This window comes from Hyla sarda, chromosome 6, assembly GCF_029499605.1.
Source record: "Hyla sarda isolate aHylSar1 chromosome 6, aHylSar1.hap1, whole genome shotgun sequence".
NCBI lineage: Eukaryota > Metazoa > Chordata > Amphibia > Anura > Hylidae > Hyla > Hyla sarda.
The window spans coordinates 25,320,032-25,340,228 of NC_079194.1; the positions used below are offsets into that span (position 1 = coordinate 25,320,032).

Here is a 20,197-nt window from a genome sequence, read left to right on the forward strand (position 1 = left end):
GGATATGATACAGTTATTGGGGTACAGTAATACATGGTCACCTACAGGTCTCTCCATTGGGATATGATACAGTTATTGGGGTACAGTAATACATGGTCACCTACAGGTCTCTCCATTGGGATGTAATATAGTTATTGGGGTACAATAATACACGGTCACCTACAGGTCTCTCCATTGGGATATGATACAGTTATTGGGGTACAATAATACACGGTCACCTACAGGTCACTCTATTGGGATATGATAGTTATTGGGGTACAATAATACACGGTCACCTACAGGTCTCTCCATTGGGATATGATACAGTTATTGGGGTACAGTAATACATGGTCACCTACAGGTCTCTCCATTGGGATATGATACAGTTATTGGGGTACAATAATACACGGTCACCTACAGGTCTCTCCATTGGGATATGATACAGTTATTGGGGTACAATAATACACGGTCACCTACAGGTCACTCCATTGGGATATGATACAGTTATTGGGGTACAATAATACACGGTCACCTACAGGTCTCTCCATTGGGATCTTATACAATTATTGGGGTGCAATAATACACGGTCACCTACAGGTCTCTCCATTGGGATATGATACAGTTATGGGGGTACAATAATACACGGTCACCTACAGGTCTCTCCATTGAGATCTTATACAGTTATTGGGTACAATAATACACGGTCACCTACAGGTCTCTCCATTGGGATAAGATACAGTTATGGGGGTACAATAATACACGGTCACCTACAGGTCTCTCCATTGGGATCTTACACAGTTATTGGGGTACAATAATACACGGTCACCTACAGGTCTCTCCATTGGGATCTTATACATTTATTGGGGTACAATAATACACGGTCACCTACAGGTCTCTCCATTGGGATATGATACAGTTATGGGGTACAATAATACACGGTCACCTACAGGTCTCTCCATTGGGATATGATACAGTTATTGGGGTACAATAATACACGGTCACCTACAGGTCTCTCCATTGGGATATGATACAGTTATGGGGTACAATAATACACGGTCACCTACAGGTCTCTCCATTGGGATCTGATAGTTATTGGGGTACAATAATACACGGTCACCTACAGGTCTCTCCATTGGCATCTGATACAGTTATGGGGTACAATAATACACGGTCACCTACAGGTCTCTCCATTGGGATCTGATACAGTTATTGGGGTACAATAATACACGGTCACCTACAGGTCTCTCCATTGGGATCTGATACAGTCATTGGGGTACAATAATACACAGTCACCTACAGATCACTCCATTGGGATATGATACAGTTATGGGGGTACAATAATACACGGTCACCTACAGGTCTCTCCATTGGGATCTTATACAGTTATTGGAGTACAATAATACACGGTCACCTACAGGTCTCTCCATTGGGATCTGATACAGTTATTGGGGTACAATAATACACAGTCACCTACAGATCACTCCATTGGAATATGATACAGTTATGGGGGTACAATAATACACGGTCACCTACAGGTCTCTCCATTGGGATCTTATACAGTTATTGGAGTACAATAATACACGGTCACCTACAGGTCTCTCCATTGGGATCTTATACAGTTATTGGGGTACAATAATACACGGTCACCTACAGATCTCTCCATTGGGATCTTATACAGTTATTGGGGTACAATAATACACGGTCACCTACAGGTCTCTCCATTGAGATCTGATACAGTTATTGGGGTACAGTAATACATGGTCACCTACAGGTCTATCCATTGGGATATGATACAGTTATTGGGGTACAATAATACATGGTCACCTACAGGTCTCTCCATTGGGATCTTATACAGTTATTGGGGTGCAATAATACACGGTCACCTACAGGTCTCTCCATTGGGATATGATACAGTTATGGGGGTACAATAATACACGGTCACCTACAGGTCTCTCCATTGAGATCTTATACAGTTATTGGGTACAATAATACACGGTCACCTACAGGTCTCTCCATTGGGATAAGATACAGTTATGGGGGTACAATAATACACGGTCACCTACAGGTCTCTCCATTGGGATCTTACACAGTTATTGGGGTACAATAATACACGGTCACCTACAGGTCTCTCCATTGGGATCTTATACATTTATTGGGGTACAATAATACACGGTCACCTACAGGTCTCTCCATTGGGATATGATACAGTTATGGGGTACAATAATACACGGTCACCTACAGGTCTCTCCATTGGGATATGATACAGTTATTGGGGTACAATAATACACGGTCACCTACAGGTCTCTCCATTGGGATATGATACAGTTATGGGGTACAATAATACACGGTCACCTACAGGTCTCTCCATTGGGATCTGATAGTTATTGGGGTACAATAATACACGGTCACCTACAGGTCTCTCCATTGGGATCTGATACAGTTATGGGGTACAATAATACACGGTCACCTACAGGTCTCTCCATTGGGATCTGATACAGTTATTGGGGTACAATAATACACGGTCACCTACAGGTCTCTCCATTGGGATCTGATACAGTCATTGGGGTACAATAATACACAGTCACCTACAGATCACTCCATTGGGATATGATACAGTTATGGGGGTACAATAATACACGGTCACCTACAGGTCTCTCCATTGGGATCTTATACAGTTATTGGAGTACAATAATACACGGTCACCTACAGGTCTCTCCATTGGGATCTGATACAGTTATTGGGGTACAATAATACACAGTCACCTACAGATCACTCCATTGGGATATGATACAGTTATGGGGGTACAATAATACACGGTCACCTACAGGTCTCTCCATTGGGATCTTATACAGTTATTGGAGTACAATAATACACGGTCACCTACAGGTCTCTCCATTGGGATCTTATACAGTTATTGGGGTACAATAATACACGGTCACCTACAGATCTCTCCATTGGGATCTTATACAGTTATTGGGGTACAATAATACACGGTCACCTACAGGTCTCTCCATTGAGATCTGATACAGTTATTGGGGTACAGTAATACATGGTCACCTACAGGTCTATCCATTGGGATATGATACAGTTATTGGGGTACAATAATACATGGTCACCTACAGGTCTCTCCATTGGGATCTTATACAGTTATTGGGGTACAATAATATACGGTCACCTACAGGTCACTCCAGTTATTGGGGTACAGTAATACATGGTTACCTACAGGTCTCTCCATTGGGATCTTATACAGTTATTGGGGTACAATAATATACGGTCACCTACAGGTCACTCCAGTTATTGGGGTACAGTAATACATGGTCACCTACAGGTCTCTCCATTGGGATCTGATACAGTTATTGGGGTACAATAATATACGGTCACCTACAGGTCACTCCAGTTATTGGGGTACAGTAATACATGGTTACCTACAGGTCTCTCCGTTGGGATCTTATACAGTTATTGGGGTACAATAATATACGGTCACCTACAGGTCACTCCAGTTATTGGGGTACAGTAATACATGGTCACCTACAGGTCTCTCCATTGGGATCTGATACAGTTATTGGGGTACAATAATATACGGTCACCTACAGGTCACTCCAGTTATTGGGGTACAATAATACATGGTCACCTACAGGTCTCTCCATTGGGATCTTATACAGTTATTGGGGTACAATAATACATGGTCACCTACAGGTCACTCCAGTTATTGGGGTACAATAATACATGATCACCTACAGGTCTCTCCATTGGGATCTGATACAGTTATTGGGGTACAATAATACACAGTCACCTACAGGTCTCTCCATTGGGATATGATACAGTTATTGGGGTACAATAATACACGGTCACCTACAGGTCTCTCCATTGGGATCTGATACAGTTATTGGGGTACAATAATACATGGTCACCTAAAGGTCACTCCATTGGGATCTGATACACTTATTGGGGTACAATAATACACGGTCACCTACAGGTCACTCCATTGGGATATGATACAGTTATTGGGGTACAAAAATACATGGTCACCTACAGGTCTCTCCATTGGGATCTGATACAGTTATTGGGGTACAATAATACACGGTCACCTACTGGTCTCTCCATTGGTATCTGATACAGTTATTGGGGTACAATAATACACGGTCACCTATAGGTCTCTCCATTGGGATCTAATACAGTTATTGGGGTACAAAAATACATGGTCACCTACAGGTCTCTCCATTGGGATATGATACAGTTATTGGGGTACAATAATACATGGTCAACTACAGGTCTCTCCATTGGGATATGATACAGTTATTGGGGTACAAAAATACACGGTCACCTACAGGTCTCTCCATTGGGATATGATTCAGTTATGGGGTACAATAATACACGGTCACCTACAGGTCTCTCCATTGGGATCTTATACAGTTATTGGGGTACAATAATACACGGTCACCTACAGGTCTCTCCATTGGGATGTTATACAGTTATGGGGGTACAATAATACACGGTCACCTACAGGTCTCTCCATTGGGATCTGATACAGTTATTGGGGTACAATAATACACAGTCACCTACAGATCTCTCCATTGGGATATGATACAGTTATGGGGTACAATAATACACGGTCACCTACAGGTCACTCCATTGGGGTCTTATACAGTTATTGGGGTACAATAATACACGGTCACCTACAGGTCTCTCCATTGGGATATGATACAGTTATTGGGGTACAATAATACACGGTCACCTACAGGTCTCTCCATTGGGATATGATACAGTTATGGGGGTACAATAATACACGGTCACCTACAGGTCTCTCCATTGGGATATGATACAGTTATGGGGGTACAATAATACACGGTCACCTACAGGTCTCTCCATTGGGATCTTATACAGTTATTGGGGTACAGTAATACACGGTCACCTACAGGTCTCTCCATTGGGATCTTATACAGTTATTGGGGTACAATAATACATGGTCACCTACAGGTCTCTCCATTGGGATATGATACAGTTATTGGGGTACAATAATACACGGTGACCTACAGGTCTCTCCATTGGGATATGATACAGTGATGCCGTGTGATTTGGTGCTTTTTGTATGGGACTGCTGGGGCTCGGCTGACAGGTTCTTTATGACTTATTCATTGCTTTCACTTGGGTAACATTGATATTAATTGGTTTACACCTACACATTAAGAGCGAGGCGTGAGGGAACCCCATACCGTGTCATTAAGTTGTATTTTACTGTTTGGCGTCGAAGGGAAGAGTCATGACAGGTTAATTTACATTTAATTGTTTATTTTTTTAGTTTTATTTATCATAAAATGTGACCTAATTTTTAATTTCTTTAATCTTTATTTTCTTTTCCAAAACAGTACAAACAATTTGCACAATAATACAAACAACACACCCCTTCCTTCCCTCACCCTTACTGAACCCCAATTGGTATTATTTTATTAAGTAATATGTTAATATATAACTCATATAGGATACAGGAAAAAGGTGACATATTTCCAGCCGTGAGATGTTGGCCGGGTATTTCCAGCTGCTACATTTTAGTTTCATTGGAGCCTCAGAAATACCAAGTGGAATCTGGCAGAAAAATTCAGCTTTGGAAATTCCGTTGCACCGAGCGCACAGCAGAATTTCCACCTTCCGGAAATATTTGGTGCAGAAATTCATGTCAATTCTGCCTGCGGGACCTGCTGTATATCCTGATCCCATAGAGATAACAGCAGCAGTATACAGATAGAGCCAGAGGAGAAGGGTATAACTACTATATATATATTCTGATCCAATGGAGATAGCAGCAGTATACAGATAGAGCTGGAGCGGAGGTGTATAACTACTATATATCCTGATCCCATAGAGATAACAGCAGCAGTATACAGATAGAGCTGTAGAGGATATGTATAACTACTATATATCCTGATCCCATAGAGATTAGAGCAGTATACAGATAGAGCTGTAGAGGAGATGTATAACTACTATATATTCTGATCCCATAGAGATAGCAGCAGTATACAGATAGAGCTAGAGGGGAGGTGTATAACTACTATATATCCTGATCCCATAGAGATTAGAGCAGTATACAGCTATAGCTGGAGGGGAGGTGTATAACTACTATATATTCTGATCCCATAGAGATAGCAGCAGTATACAGATAGAGCTGGAGGGGAGGTGTATAACTACTATATATCCTTATCCCATAGATATAGCAGCAGCAGTATACAGATAGAGCTGTAGGGGAGATGTAAAACTACTATATATTCTGATCCCATAGAGATTAGAGCAGTATACAGATAGAGCTGGAGGGGAGGTGTATAACTACTATACATCCTTATCCCATAGATATAGCAGCAGCAGTATACAGATAGAGCTGTAGGGGAGATGTAAAACTACTATATATTCTGATCCCATAGAGATTAGAGCAGTATACAGATAGAGCTGGAGGGGAGGTGTATAACTACTATATATCCTTATCCCATAGATATAGCAGCAGCAGTATACAGATAGAGCTGTAGGGGAGATGTAAAACTACTATATATTCTGATCCCATAGAGATTAGAGCAGTATACAATACAGAGCTGTATTGGCTTGAGGATCAATTGGCAGACACCTTGATTTGCCGTTTAGGTGCCACAGATCTGCACAAGGATTTTCTGTTGTGTGTGAACAGGGTTTGTGTAAGCCTCAGTCATGTATATGGAATGTGGGTTTTCTTGGATATGGCAGAGATTTGGGCACAGATTGGGGGCAGTACATTGTGCCTGGGTAGAATTCCAGTTAAGTGGTTCTCCATTTAGCAGTGTTTTCTAAGCAGTGTGCCTCCAGCTGTTGCAAACATACAACTACCAGCATGCCTGGATAGCCTTTGGCTGTTCAGGCATGCTGGGAGTTGTAGTTTTGCAACAGCTGGAGCCACCCTGGTTGGGAATCACTTCCGTACAGTGTATCTTCCTGATGTGTTCGGCCCCATTACCATCAATCCATAGACTGACATAAGTAAAGCCTCTACTGCCCAGAGAATGTGACAAGTGTGTGTAAGGGGCCCCGGGGAATACAGTGCTAGGCAGTAACCACCATAACAAAAGGGAATTTAGGAAACCCACACAATGGCGCTCTCCTCCCCCTCTTCTCCCCTGTCATCTTGTCATATTTCCTCTCTTCAATTTCCTCTAATTCCTCATCATTTTTCCACAACCCCTCCTGATATATTTCTGATATCTTCCTCTGTATGCAGCACAAATAGTAGTTATACACCTCCCCTCCAGATCTATCTGTAAACTGCTGCTGCTATCTCTATGGAATCAGAATATATAGTAGTTATACTCTTCCCCTACAGCTTCACCTGTATATTGCTGCTGCTATCTTGATGGAATCAGAATATATAGTAGTTATACACCTCCACTCCAGCTCTATCTGTATACTGCTGCTGCTGCTTTCTCTATGGAATCAGGATATATAGTAGTTATACTCCTCCCCTCCAGCTCTATATGTATACTGCTGCTGCTATTTTTATGGGATCAGCATATATAGTAGTTATACACCTCCCCTCCAGCTCTATCTGTATACTGCTGCTGCTATCTCTATGGGATCAAGATATACAGTGGGGCAAACATGTATTTAGTCAGCCACCAATTGTGCAAGTTCTCCTGCTTAGGGTATGTTCACACTACGGAATTCCCCGCAGAATTCTGCAGTGTAAACTTAACATTAGTGTGAATGGGTATCCGCGAGACCCGTTCACACTGCGGAATTTCAGCAGCGGACAATTCCGACGCTGAAATTGTTCAGCGCAAAGAAAGAACATGTTCATTCTTTGCACGGAAGTCCGCAAGCACTGCATAGCTGTCAATGGTGACGGCGCAGTGCCGCGCGGTCCTTCCGCCGCCGCCGGCTGCCAGTCTGAATCTCCGCTCGCTGAATTTAGTGAGCGGAGATTCCGTTCACACTCTGTAGTGTAAACATACCCTTAAAAAGATGAGAGAGTCCTGTAATTTTAATCATAGGTATACCTCAAACAGTCACACTCCAAACTCCAAGAGCTGTCGAAGGACACCAGAAACAAAATTGTGGACCTGCACAAGGCTAGGAAGACTGAATCTGCAATAGGCAAGCAGCTTGGTGGGAGGAAATCAACAGTGGGAGCAATTATAAGAAAATGGAAGACATACAAGACCACTGATAATCTCCCTTGATCTGGGGCTCCACACAAGATTTCATCCCATGGTGTCAGAAAGATCACAAAAACGGTGAGCAAAAATCCCAGAGGCACACGGGGGAACCTAGTGAATGACCTGCAGAGAACTGGGACCAAAGTAACAAAGGCTACCATCAGTAACACACTACGCCGCCAGGGACTCAAATCATGCAGTGCCAGACGTGTCCCCCTACATAAGCCAGTACATGTCCGGGCCTGTCTGAAGTTTGCTAGAGAGCATTTGGATGATCCAGAAGAGTATTGGGAGAATGTCATTTGGTCAGATGAAAGCAAAGTAGAACTTTTTGGTAAAAACTCATCGTGTTTGGAGGAGAAAGAATGCTGAGTTGCATCCAAAGAACACCATAACTACTGTGAAGCATGGGGGTGGAAACATCATGCTTTGGGGCTGTTTTTCTGCTAAGGGACCAGCATTACTGATCCGTGTAAAGGAAAGAATGAATGGTGCCATGTATCGTAAGATTTTGAGTGAAAACTTCCTTCCATCAGCAAGGACATTGAAGATGAAACGTGGCTGGGTCTTTCAGCATGACAATGATCCCAAACACACCGCCCAGGCAATGAAGGAGTGGCTTCGTAAGAAGCATTTCAAGGTCCTGGAGGGACATAGCCAGTCAACAACATAGAAAACCTTTGGAGGGAGTTGAAAGTCTGTGTTGCCCAGCGACAGCCCCAAAGCATCACTGCTCTAGAGGAGATCTGCATGGAGGGATGGTCCAAAATACCAGCAACAGTGTGTGAAAACCTTGTGAAGACAGAAAACATGTGACCTCTGTCATTGCCAACAAAGGGGATATAACAAAATATTGAAATGAACTTTTGTTATTGACCAAATACTTGTTTTCCACCATAATTGACAAATAAATTCTTAAAAAATCAGACCATGTGATTTTATGGATTTTTTTCTCATTCTGTCTCTCATAGTTGAGGTTATAACCTATGATGACAATTACAGCCTCTCTCATCTTTATAAGTAGGAGAACTTGCACGATTGGTGGCTGACTAAATTCTTTTTTGCCCCACTGTATAGTAGTTTTATACCTCTACTCCCAGCTCAATCTGTATACTGCTGCTATCTCTATGGAATTAGTATATAAAGTGGTTATGCACCTGGCCGCCAGCTCTATATGTATACTGCTGCTATCTTTATGAGATCAGAATTAGGAATCGACCGATTATCGGTATGGCCGATATTATCGGCCGATAATCACGATTTTGGGCATTATCGGTATCGACAATTATCTTGCCGATAATGCCCCGCACCGCCCCCACCGCACCGCGACCGCCACCCCCTCGACCCGCCGCACGCACCGTCGACCCACCGCACCCCCCACCGTGATGCTAGGCGGTATACCGGTATGGATTTTTTCCCATACCGCTATACCGGTCGGGCCCCTCCCCCACCCTCCCAGTCAATAAAAAAATTAAACTTACCTGTAATGGGGGTGGTCCGGGCCATCCATCCATCGTTGCTGTAGTGTCCGGGGGCGTTCCGGGTGGAGGGTGGTCCGGCCCGGGCTGTCCTTCTTCTCCCACGGTCTTCTTCTCCACTCCGGGCAGGCTCCGGCCTAGTACGCTGCATAGACACCGCTACGCCGTGACGTCAGGTGCGTCGCTGCGCTCGGGCGTCACTGCGCAGCGACGTCTATGCAGCGTACTAGGCCAAAGCCTGCCCGGAGTGGAGAAGATGACCGCCGGAGAAGGACAGCCCGGACCGGACCACCCTCCACCCGGAACGCCCCCGGACGCTACAGGAACGATGGATGGATGGCCCGGACCACCCTGACAGGTAGGGGAGAGAAGCGGGTGGCGGCGGCGGCCTATGGCCCCGCAAAAGCCACTGCAGATCATTGATTTAAAGCGCCCGCTTTAAATCAATGATCTGCAGCGGTGTCGCAGGGGGTTAAATAGCCGATAACTTATACCGGAATATCAGTATAAGTTATCGGCTATCGGCCCTAACCTGCACCGATTATCGGTATCGGCCCTAAAAAACCGATATCGGTCGATCCCTAATCAGAATATATAGCACAGTAGTTTTACAACCTACCTGAGGCTGTGTTTTTGCTGTGTTTTTTTCAGCATTTTTGCTAATTTGTCTAAAATCACAAGAAAAGGTCAGTCTTTCAGCATGTAGCGGGCCTGTAAAAATGTTATTTGTGTGTTGGGAGCAGCCGGTAAACAAATATGAAATGTGAAAAGACCCCAACACTTCTCCACCCCTCTTATGTATCTTACCATATTTTTTCCTATTTTCAGTTTCTATGCAGATTTTGGGCCTTTGAACCTCGCATTGCTCTACAGATACTGCTGCAAACTCAACAAAAAGCTCAAGGTGAGTGAATCCTCATGGTTACTCTGTTGTTTTTTACATTTACGCCCAGTAACAATTCATCTTCTGCGCTGAGATCTTCGTCATTCGCTCTGTTATTCGGAGTGGTGTAGGACCTGCCGAGCCATGATGTCATTTCATCACACGACAGGTCCTTTACCACTTCAGCTTTCAGGAGAAGGTCCTTCAGCACTAACAGAGTGAAGGATGTAGAGGCCTTGGTGCAGGAGTGGAGGGAAGGTGAATGGGATGTTTATTTTTTTTTTTTGGAGGGGACTTATTGGGGGAAAATTGCTTAATGGCGGCAACTAACCAATAAGATGTTCCCTACCTACCTGTGTAACTAGCTATTCGGGGACTTTCTACCTATTATGTGAGATTCCCTTCCTACCTAGGTACTGGGGCTTCTACCTAATGGAGGGATGATTATCTACCTACTGGAGGCTTCTGCCTAATAGGAGGGATTACCTACCTACTGGGGGTTTCAGCCAAACGGGGGATTTCCTACCTACTTACTAGGGCTACTATCTAATAGGGGGGATTACTTACCTATTAGGAGCTTTTGTCTAATAGGGAGGGGGGGGGGGGGATTTCCTACCTTACTTATCTTCTGGGACTCCCACCTAATAGGAGGGGTTGCCTACCTACCTACCGGGTATTTCTACCTAATAAAGGGGATTCCCTACCTACTTAATGGGGACATTTACCTAAAAGGGGGGATTACCTACCTATCTACTGGGGACTTCTACCCAAAAGGGGGAATTCCCTACCTACTTATCTTCTGGGGGTTTCTACCTATTTGGAGGTATTTCCTACCTACTTGCTAGGGCTACTATCTAATAGGGGGGATTATCTACCTATTGGGAGCTTCTGTCTAATAGGGAGGGGGTGGGGGATTTCCTACCTACTTACTGGGTGCTTCTACCTAATAGGGGGGATTCCCTACCTACCTAATGGGGGCATTTACCTAAAAGTGGGGATTCCCTACCTATCTACTGGGGACTTCTACCCAAAAGGGGGGATTCCCTACCTACCTACGGGAGCTTCTGCCTAATAGGGGGCATTCCCTACCTACCTACGGGAGCTTCTGCCTAATAGGGGGCATTCCCTACCTACCTACTGGGGGCATATCTTAATTATGAGTGTCAGTGAGGTCCACGTGTTTGACTTCCGCCTAAGTCTTCACAAAGTCTACAGCCTCCACTGCTGTCACATGAAATAAAATAAGAAAACAGTATCGGTAATTGGTATCAGTGAGTACTTGAAAAAAAAGTATTGGTACTTATACTCATCATCTCTTGTGCTGCGGTCGTGGTAACAATGTGACCACATCCACTATCACTGGTTACAAAGTATCAAAATGACAATCTTGAGGCCACATGTTGCCGTGTAGGCCCTAGCCTAGCGTTTTCCAAACCAGGGCGCCTCCAGCATGCTGGGAGTCGTAGTTTAGCGACAGCTGGAGGTACCTTGGTTGGGAAACGCTGCCCCAACCCAATGCACGCGTTAAACTACAGCGAAAATTGTTGATACGATGCAAAGAGTCGAATTTAGCCGCAAGGTTCAGCGGAGGCCGCCGCGCTTCGCCTACTCTGCATTCACAATTCATCAGGCTGACATTCACTTTCGTTGCACCTGATCTCACCTCCCCGTACGGCAAATGTTTTTTTTTTTTCCTATTAACAAATCGGGCAGCAGGCGGTATCCAGGAGATGACCTGGCAGTAAGACGGCCGCTCTGTCCGAATTAAATGAGCCAGTGTTAGCGCTCCCCTTCCCCCCCATTGTATAATCTTAACCCCCCCCCCCCTCGGATCACTCTGATTGTGCGAGGAATCCGAGATCCGTGTACTCCGCACAATAGACCCGTCTGTATCTCGGCGGTGAAATCTGAGCAGGATCTGTTAACAAGGTTGCTTGAGCAGCGAGTAAAATGTTGCTGAATGTGCAGCCTCTCCTGCCGGCCGGGCGCCTCTTACTCCTTCACACGACTCAAGACGCTTAATGGGACTTACCCCGAGTTATTAAAAATGCATAAAGCTAATGGAGTCAATCTTCTATGAGAATCGTCTTCTGTACCCTCCATGCTTGTATTTTTTTACATGTACAGTACAGTGGTCCCTCAAGTTACAATATTAATTGGTTCCGGGACAACCATTGTATGTTGAAACCATTGTATGTTGAGACCAGAACTCTATGGAAACCTGGTAATTGGTTCTAAAGGCACCAAAATGTCATCCAAAAATAGGAAAAAGTGAGGATTAAAGAAAAATAAGTAGATAAACTAATATAGATAAAGCAAATCCTTACATATAAAAGTAAGAAAGATCTGCTGGGAGCTGTAAATCACTGTCTGTGTCAGTGTTTTCCAAGCAGGGAGCCTCCAGCTGTTGCAAAACTACAACTCCCAGCATGCCCGGACAGCCAAAGGCTGTCCGGGCATGCTGGGAGTTGTAGTTTTGCAACAGCTGGGGGCAGCCTGCTTGGAAAACACTGGTCTATGTAGAGGACAGGAGCTTCTTCAGGGTCCTGTACAGTACACAGTGTCCTAAAAAAGTAATGGAGCTGCCCTCACCTGGTGTCCAAAGGAGCAGCTAATCCTGGTAACACAGGTAAAGAGTACAGAACATGTAATACCTCCCTGTACTGTAGGGGGCGCTACCAGACACCAGTCAGTGCATGCACTTCAGTAATACAGGTAAAGAGTACAGAACATGTAATACCTCCATGTACTGTAGGGGGCGCTACCAGACACCAGTCAGTGCATACACTTCAGTAATACAGGTAAAGAGTACAGAACATGTAATACCTCCCTGTACTGTAGGGGGCGCTACCAGACACCAGTCAGTGCATACACTTCAGTAATACAGGTAAAGATTACAGAACATGTAATACCTCCCTGTACTGTAGGGGGCGCTACCAGACACCAGTCAGTGCATACACTTCAGTAATACAGGTAAAGAGTAGTACAGAACATGTAATACCTCCCTGTACTGTAGGGGGCGCTACCAGACACCAGTCAGTGCATACGCTTCAATAATACAGGTGTTTTACCAGTAAATTGCCCATTCTGATTGGTCAGTTCTTCCGGCAATTGACACGTTTCACAGATCTGGACTGTCTGTAGCATTGTATGTTGAGTCTGGTTTTAACTTACAATGGTCCAGAAAAGATCATTGTGTGTTGAAACTATTGTATGTTGAGGCTATTGTAAGTTGAGGGATCACTGTATATTATTTGAGTATTTTTACGTCCTTATTACGAATGGACCACAAGGGAGTCAGGGACCATCTTATAACTATTTACACCAAAAACCCAGGGCACACAACCCGGGGCACAAGATTCCTATATGGGAAACACCCCTAAAATGTAACTTTTATTGTATTCGTCTTTAATAAAATTGTTTAGCAAGTGACAAACAGTGTGCGCAGAACTGCAGTTTCCCTCTATTGCTGGAAGGCCATGACGATGTTTAAAAAAAAATGGGAGGCAAATTTCATTGTCTTTAAACATAGTCACGACATTCCAGCAATAAAGGGAACCTGCAGTTCCCCGGTGTCTGAGGAAAAGGATTTAGGGTTCATTATTTCAGAGGACTTAAAAGGTAGGAAGACAATGTAATAGAGCAGCAGGAAATGCTAGCAGAATGCTTGGGTGTATAGGGAGAGGTATTAGCAGTAGAGAGGGAGGTGCCCATGGGTGTATAGGGAGAGGGGGTTTAAGCCCTAGAGGAAAATGCTCATGGGTCTATAGGGAGAGGGATTAGCTGTATAAGGAAGAGCTCATGGGTGTAGGGGAGAGGAATTAGCAGTAGAGAGGGAAGTGCTCATGGGTGTATAGGGTGAAGTATTAGCAGTAGAGAGGGAAGTGCTCATGTGTGTATAGGGAGAGGTATAAGCAGTAGAAAGAGGGAATTGCTCATGGGTGTATAGGGAGAGGTATAAGCAGTAGAAAGAGGGAAATGCTCATGGGTGTATAGGGAGAGGTATAAGCAGTAGAAAGAGGGAAATGCTCATGGGTGTATAGGGAGAGGTATAAGCAGTAGAAAGAGGGAAATGCTCATGGGTGTATAGGGAGAGGTATTAGCAGTAGAGAGGGAGGTGCCCATGGGTGTATAGGGAGAGGGGGTTTTAGCCCTAGAGGAAAATGCTCACGGGTGTATAGGGAGAGGGATTAGCTGTATAAGGAAGAGCTCATGGGTGTATGGGGAAAGGTATTAGCAGTAGAGAGGGAGGTGCCCATGGGTGTATAGGGAGAGGGGGTTTTAGCCCTAGAGGAAAATGCTCACGGGTGTATAGGGAGAGGGATTAGCTGTATAAGGAAGAGCTCATGGGTGTATGGGGAGAGGTATTAGCAGTAGAGAGGGAAGTGCTCATGGGTGTATAGGGTGAAATATTAGCAGTAGAGAGGGAAGTGCTCATGGGTGTATAGGGAGAGGTATAAGCAGTAGAAAGAGGGAATTGCTCATGGGTGTATAGGGAGAGGTATAAGCAGTAGAAAGAGGGAAATGCTCATGGGTGTATAAGGAGAGGTATAAGCAGTAGAAAGAGGGAAATGCTCATGGGTGTATAGGGAGAGGTATAAGCAGTAGAAAGAGGGAAATGCTCATGGGTGTATAGGGAGAGTTATAAGCAGTAGAAAGAGGGAAATGCTCATGGGTGTATAGGGAGAGGTATTAGCAGTAGAGAGGGAAGTGCTCTTGGGTGTATATGGAGAGGTATTAGAAGTAGAAAGAGAAGTAGCCGTGTATCACCCCATGATCTGAGCAGTTTATCACCCCATTATCTGAGCGGTGTATCACCCCATGATCTGAGCCGTGTATCACCCCATGATCTGAGCCGTGTATCACCCAATGATCTGAGCCGTGTATCACCCCATGATCTGAGCCGTGTATCACCCCATGATCTGAGCCGTGTATCACCCCATGATCTGAGCCGTGTATCACCCCATGATCTGAGCCGTGTATCACCCCATGATCTGAGCCGTGTATCACCCCATGATCTGAGCCGTGTATCACCCCGTGATCTGAGCCGTGTATCACCCCGTGATCTGAGCCGTGTATCACCCCATGATCTGAGCCGTGTATCACCCCATGATCTGAGCCGTGTATCACCTCATGATCTGAGCCGTGTATCACCCCATGATCTGAGCCGTGTATCGCCTCATGATCTGAGCTGTGTATCACCCCATGATCTGAGCCGTGTATCACCCCATGATCTGAGCCGTGTATCACCCCATGATCTGAGCCGTGTATCTCCCCATGATCTGAGCCGTGTATCACTCCATGATCTGAGCCGTGTATCACCCCATGATCTGAGCCGTGTATCACCCCATGATCTGAGCCGTGTATCACCCCATGATCTGAGCCGTGTATCACCCCATGATCTGAGCCGTGTATCACTCCATGATCTGAGCCGTGTATCACCTCATGATCTGAGCCGTGTATCACCCCATGATCTCAGCCGTGTATCACCCCATTATCTGAGCCGTGTATCACCCCATGATCTGAGCCGTGTATCACCCCATGATCTGAGCCGTGTATCACCCCATGATCTGAGCCGTGTATCACCCCATTATCTGAGCCGTGTATCACCCCATGATCTGAGCCGTGTATCACCCCATGATCTGAGCCGTGTATCACCTCATGATCTGAGCCGTGTATCACCCCATGATCTGAGCCGTGTATCACCCCATGATCTGAGCCGTGTATCACCCCTTGATCTGAATCGTGTATCACCTCATGATCTGAGCCGTGTATCACCCCTTGATCTGAATCGTGTATAATCCTATGACCAGTATCCTCTCCCCTGAGTACAGTGACCCCCCGACCTACGATGGCCCCAACATACGATCATTTCAACATACGATGGCCTCTCAGAGGCAGCATCAACATACGATGCTTTTGTATGTCGGGGCCATCACATAAACGGCTATCCTGCAGCGCAGACTGCTTCAGCTGCCCCCGGATAGCCGTTTACGGTGCCCCGTGTGGTCCGCTGACGATCACTTACCTGTCCTCGGGGTTTCGGCTCGTCCTCTTCGGGATCCCCTGCATCGTCGGCGCTCTCCATCGTCGTCATTACATCACTGCGCACGCCGTCCCGTCATCCAATAGGAGCGGCATGCGTAGCGACGTGATGGCGGTGACGGAGAGCGAGGATGCTGGGGAAGCAGAGGCCTTGCCGGAGCATCGGGGACACCCCGGGGACGCGGCGACAGCGATGGACGGCGACATCCAGGGCAGCAGTGACGAGCGGTGACGGTCCGGAGCGGCGGGGACACGTGAGTACAACTTCCTCTAAGAGTGGTCTACAACCTGCGGACCTCCAGATGTTGCAAAACTACAACACCCAGCATGCCCGGACAGCCGTTGGCTGTCCGGGCATGCTGGGTGTTGTAGTTTTGCAACATCTGGAGGTCCGCAGGTTGTAGACCACTGTCTTATACTTTACATTGCACGGATCCCTCAACATACGATGGTTTCAACAAACGATGGTCCATGTGGAACGGATTACCATCGTATGTTGAGGACCACTGTATACCGCAGACATTGAAGACCATGAGGGATTGATGCTCAGAATCAGTTACGTACAATAATCTCCTCCCAGCAGTGATGGCGGCAGAATGATCTGATAACACGGATCCGGTGCGGCCTGTTCTATGGTTCTCTCTCCTGTGATCTGTATAAATAGGACTTCATATCATTGAGCAGACGGCTGGATTGGCTTTGGGCCTTTTCCTTTGATCATTGCCATTCGGGAAGGAAGCTGAGTGATGTGGCCGAACCTTCATGTGACAAGAATCACTGCGCCAGACTTTACCCCTCAGGCATTTTGGAAATCTGGAACTTGTCATATACAGCCGTGACCCTACAATGCAAACTGCTGAGAAATACACTGCTCAAAAACATAAAGGGAACACAATGTAACTCCAAGTCAATGACACTTCTGTGAGATCCCACTGTCCACTCAGGAAGAACACTGATTGACAATCAATTTCACATGATGTTGTGCAAATGGAACAGACAACAGGGGGAAATTATAGGCAATTAGCAAGACACCCCCCCAATAAAGGAGTGGTTCTGCAGGTGGTGACCACAGACCACTTCTCAGTTCCTATGCTTCCTGGCTGATGTTTTGGTCACTTTTGAATGCTGGCGGTGCTTTCCCTCTAGTGGTAGCATGAGACGGAGTCTACAACCCACACAAGTGGCTCAGGTAGTGCAGCTCATCCAGGATGGCACATCAATGCGAGCTGTGGCAAGAAGGTTTGCTGTGTCTGTCAGCGTAGTGTCCAGAGCATGGAGGCGCTACCAGGAGACAGGCCAGTACATCAGGAGACGTGGAGGAGGCCGTAGGAGGGCAACAACCCAGCAGCAGGACCTCTGCCTCCGCCTTTGTGCAAGGAGGAGCAGGAGGAGCACTGCCAGAGCCCTGCAAAATGACCTCCAGCAGGCCACAAATGTGCATGTGTCCACTCAAATGGTCAGAAACAGACTCCATGAGGGTGGTATGAGGGCCCGACGTCCACAGGTGGGGATTGTGCTTACAGCCCAACACCGTGCAGGACTTTTGGCATTTTCCAGAGAACACCAAGATTGGCAAATTCGCCACTGGTGCCCTGTGCTCTTCTCAGATTAAATCAGGTTCACACTGAGCACATGTGACAGACGTCTGGAGACTCCGTGAAGAACGTTCTGCTGCCTGCAACATCCTCCAGCATGACCGGTTTGGTGGTGGGTTAGTAATGGTGTGGGGTGGCATTTCTTTGGGGGGGCCGCACAGTCCTCTATGTGTTTGCCAGAGGTAGCGTGACTGCCATTAGGTACCGAGATGAGATCCTCAGACCCCTTGTGAGACCATTTGCTGGTGCGGTTGGCCCTGGGTTCCTCCTAATACAAGACAATGCTAGACCTTATGTGACTGGAGTGTGTCAGCAGTTCCTGTAAGAGGAAGGCATTGATGCTATGGACTGGCCCGCCCGTTCCCCAGACCTGAATCCGATTGAGCACATCTGGAACGTCTCGCTCCATCCAACAGAGACTGTCCAGGAGTTGGCAGATGCTTTAGTCCAGGTCTGGGAGGACATCCCTCAGGAGACCATCCCCCACCTCATCAGGAGCATGCCCAGGCATTGTAGGGAGGTCATACGGGCACGTGGAGGCCACACACACTACTGAGCCTCATTGGGACTTGTATTAAGGACATTACATAAAGTTGGATCAGCCTGTAGTGGGGTTTTCCACTGTGATTTTGAGTGTGACTCCATATCCAGACCTCCATGGGTTCATACATTTGATTTCCATTGATAATTTTTGGGTGATTTTGTTGTCACATTCAACTATATAAAGAGGAAAGTATTTCATACGATTAGTTCATTCATTCAGATCTAGGATGTGTTGTCTTTGTGTTTTTTGAGCAGTGTATATATATCCTCTCTCTTCTCCATTGTGAAATAAGGTCCAGCTGGGCTGCATGGATTCTTTGTTAAAATGTCTGGTGGAAAATAAGCATTCAGTTATGAGAACGTTGCCCCTACAGTTTGCATTTGTTCTCAGTGGGGAGAGAAGGGAAAGCTGCTGCCAGAAACCTACTTTCTAGTTCCTGTAAGTAAAGCAGTGTTTTCCAACCAAGGGTGCCTCCATCTGTTGCAATACTACAACTCCCAGCATGTTGGATTATATAGTAGTCAGGGGTCAAGTCCTGGGACAAAAAAAGTGAGGGAACTCACCCAAGATTTCCACTCAAGGGCTGGTCCTGCAGGACTCTTGGTAATGGGAACCGTGCTCCTGCTGTGGAAAAAGTGCAGGAACTCGCGTTCCTGCAGGACTTGAGCCCTGATAGTAGTCTATAGTATAAGTCAATGTTTCCCAACCAGTATGCCTCCAGCTGTTGCAAAATTACAACTCCCAGCATGCCCGGACAGCCTCTGGCTGTCCGGGCATGCTGGGAGTTGTAGTTTTGCAACAGCTGGAGGTCCACAGTTTGCATCTGTTCTCAGTGGGGAGAGAAGGGAAAGCTGCTGCCAGAAACCTATACTTTCTAGTTCCTGTTAGTTAGTAAAGCAGTGTTTTCCAACCAGGGTGCCTCCAGCTGTTGCAAGACTACAACTCCCAGCATGAATGGACAGCCTCTGGCTGTCCGGGCATGCTGGGAGTTGTAGTTTTGCAACAGCTGGAGGTCCACAGTTTGCATCTGTTCTCAGTGGGGAGAGAAGGGAAAGCTGCTGCCAGAAACCTATACTTTCCAGTTCCTGTTAGTTAGTAAAGCAGTGTTTTCCAACCAGGGTGCCTCCAGCTGTGTCAAAACCTCTGGCTGTCCGGGCATGCTGGGAGTTGTAGTTTTGCAGAAGCTACAGAACAGTCACAGGAGTTTGGGTTACATAAATCTGCTACAAACATACACTAAAATACTCATCCCGCCTAAATCGCCAAAATGTAAGTAACTGCACAAACATGTAAAACCTGTATATTTTTAAAACAGCTGGAGGCACCCTGGTTTGGAAAAGTTGCTTTAGGTACTGTCAGGAATTACAAAGCATAGATCCCCTTTAAATCCCTTTGTTAGCATTACCTCGGGGCCCTTTGTATGTAAGGCTTGTGTATCTTATAATTACAGTGGCCCCCGGTAGATCACACAGGACAGGACACCGGCCGCCATTATCACCACTTAC

General features: G+C 46.0%; 1 protein-coding gene across 2 annotated transcripts in view; it reads left to right on the forward strand.

Moving 5' to 3' along the window:
- Window positions 1-20,197, forward strand: part of CDC14A (cell division cycle 14A) — a 160,249-nt gene that overhangs the window by 20,766 nt on the left and 119,286 nt on the right. For both annotated transcript variants that reach the window (XM_056523372.1, XM_056523371.1), the window contains exon 3: window positions 10,454-10,529. In XM_056523372.1, coding sequence (XP_056379347.1) covers window positions 10,454-10,529 — 76 coding nt within the window. The remainder of the gene's footprint in view (window positions 1-10,453; window positions 10,530-20,197) is intronic.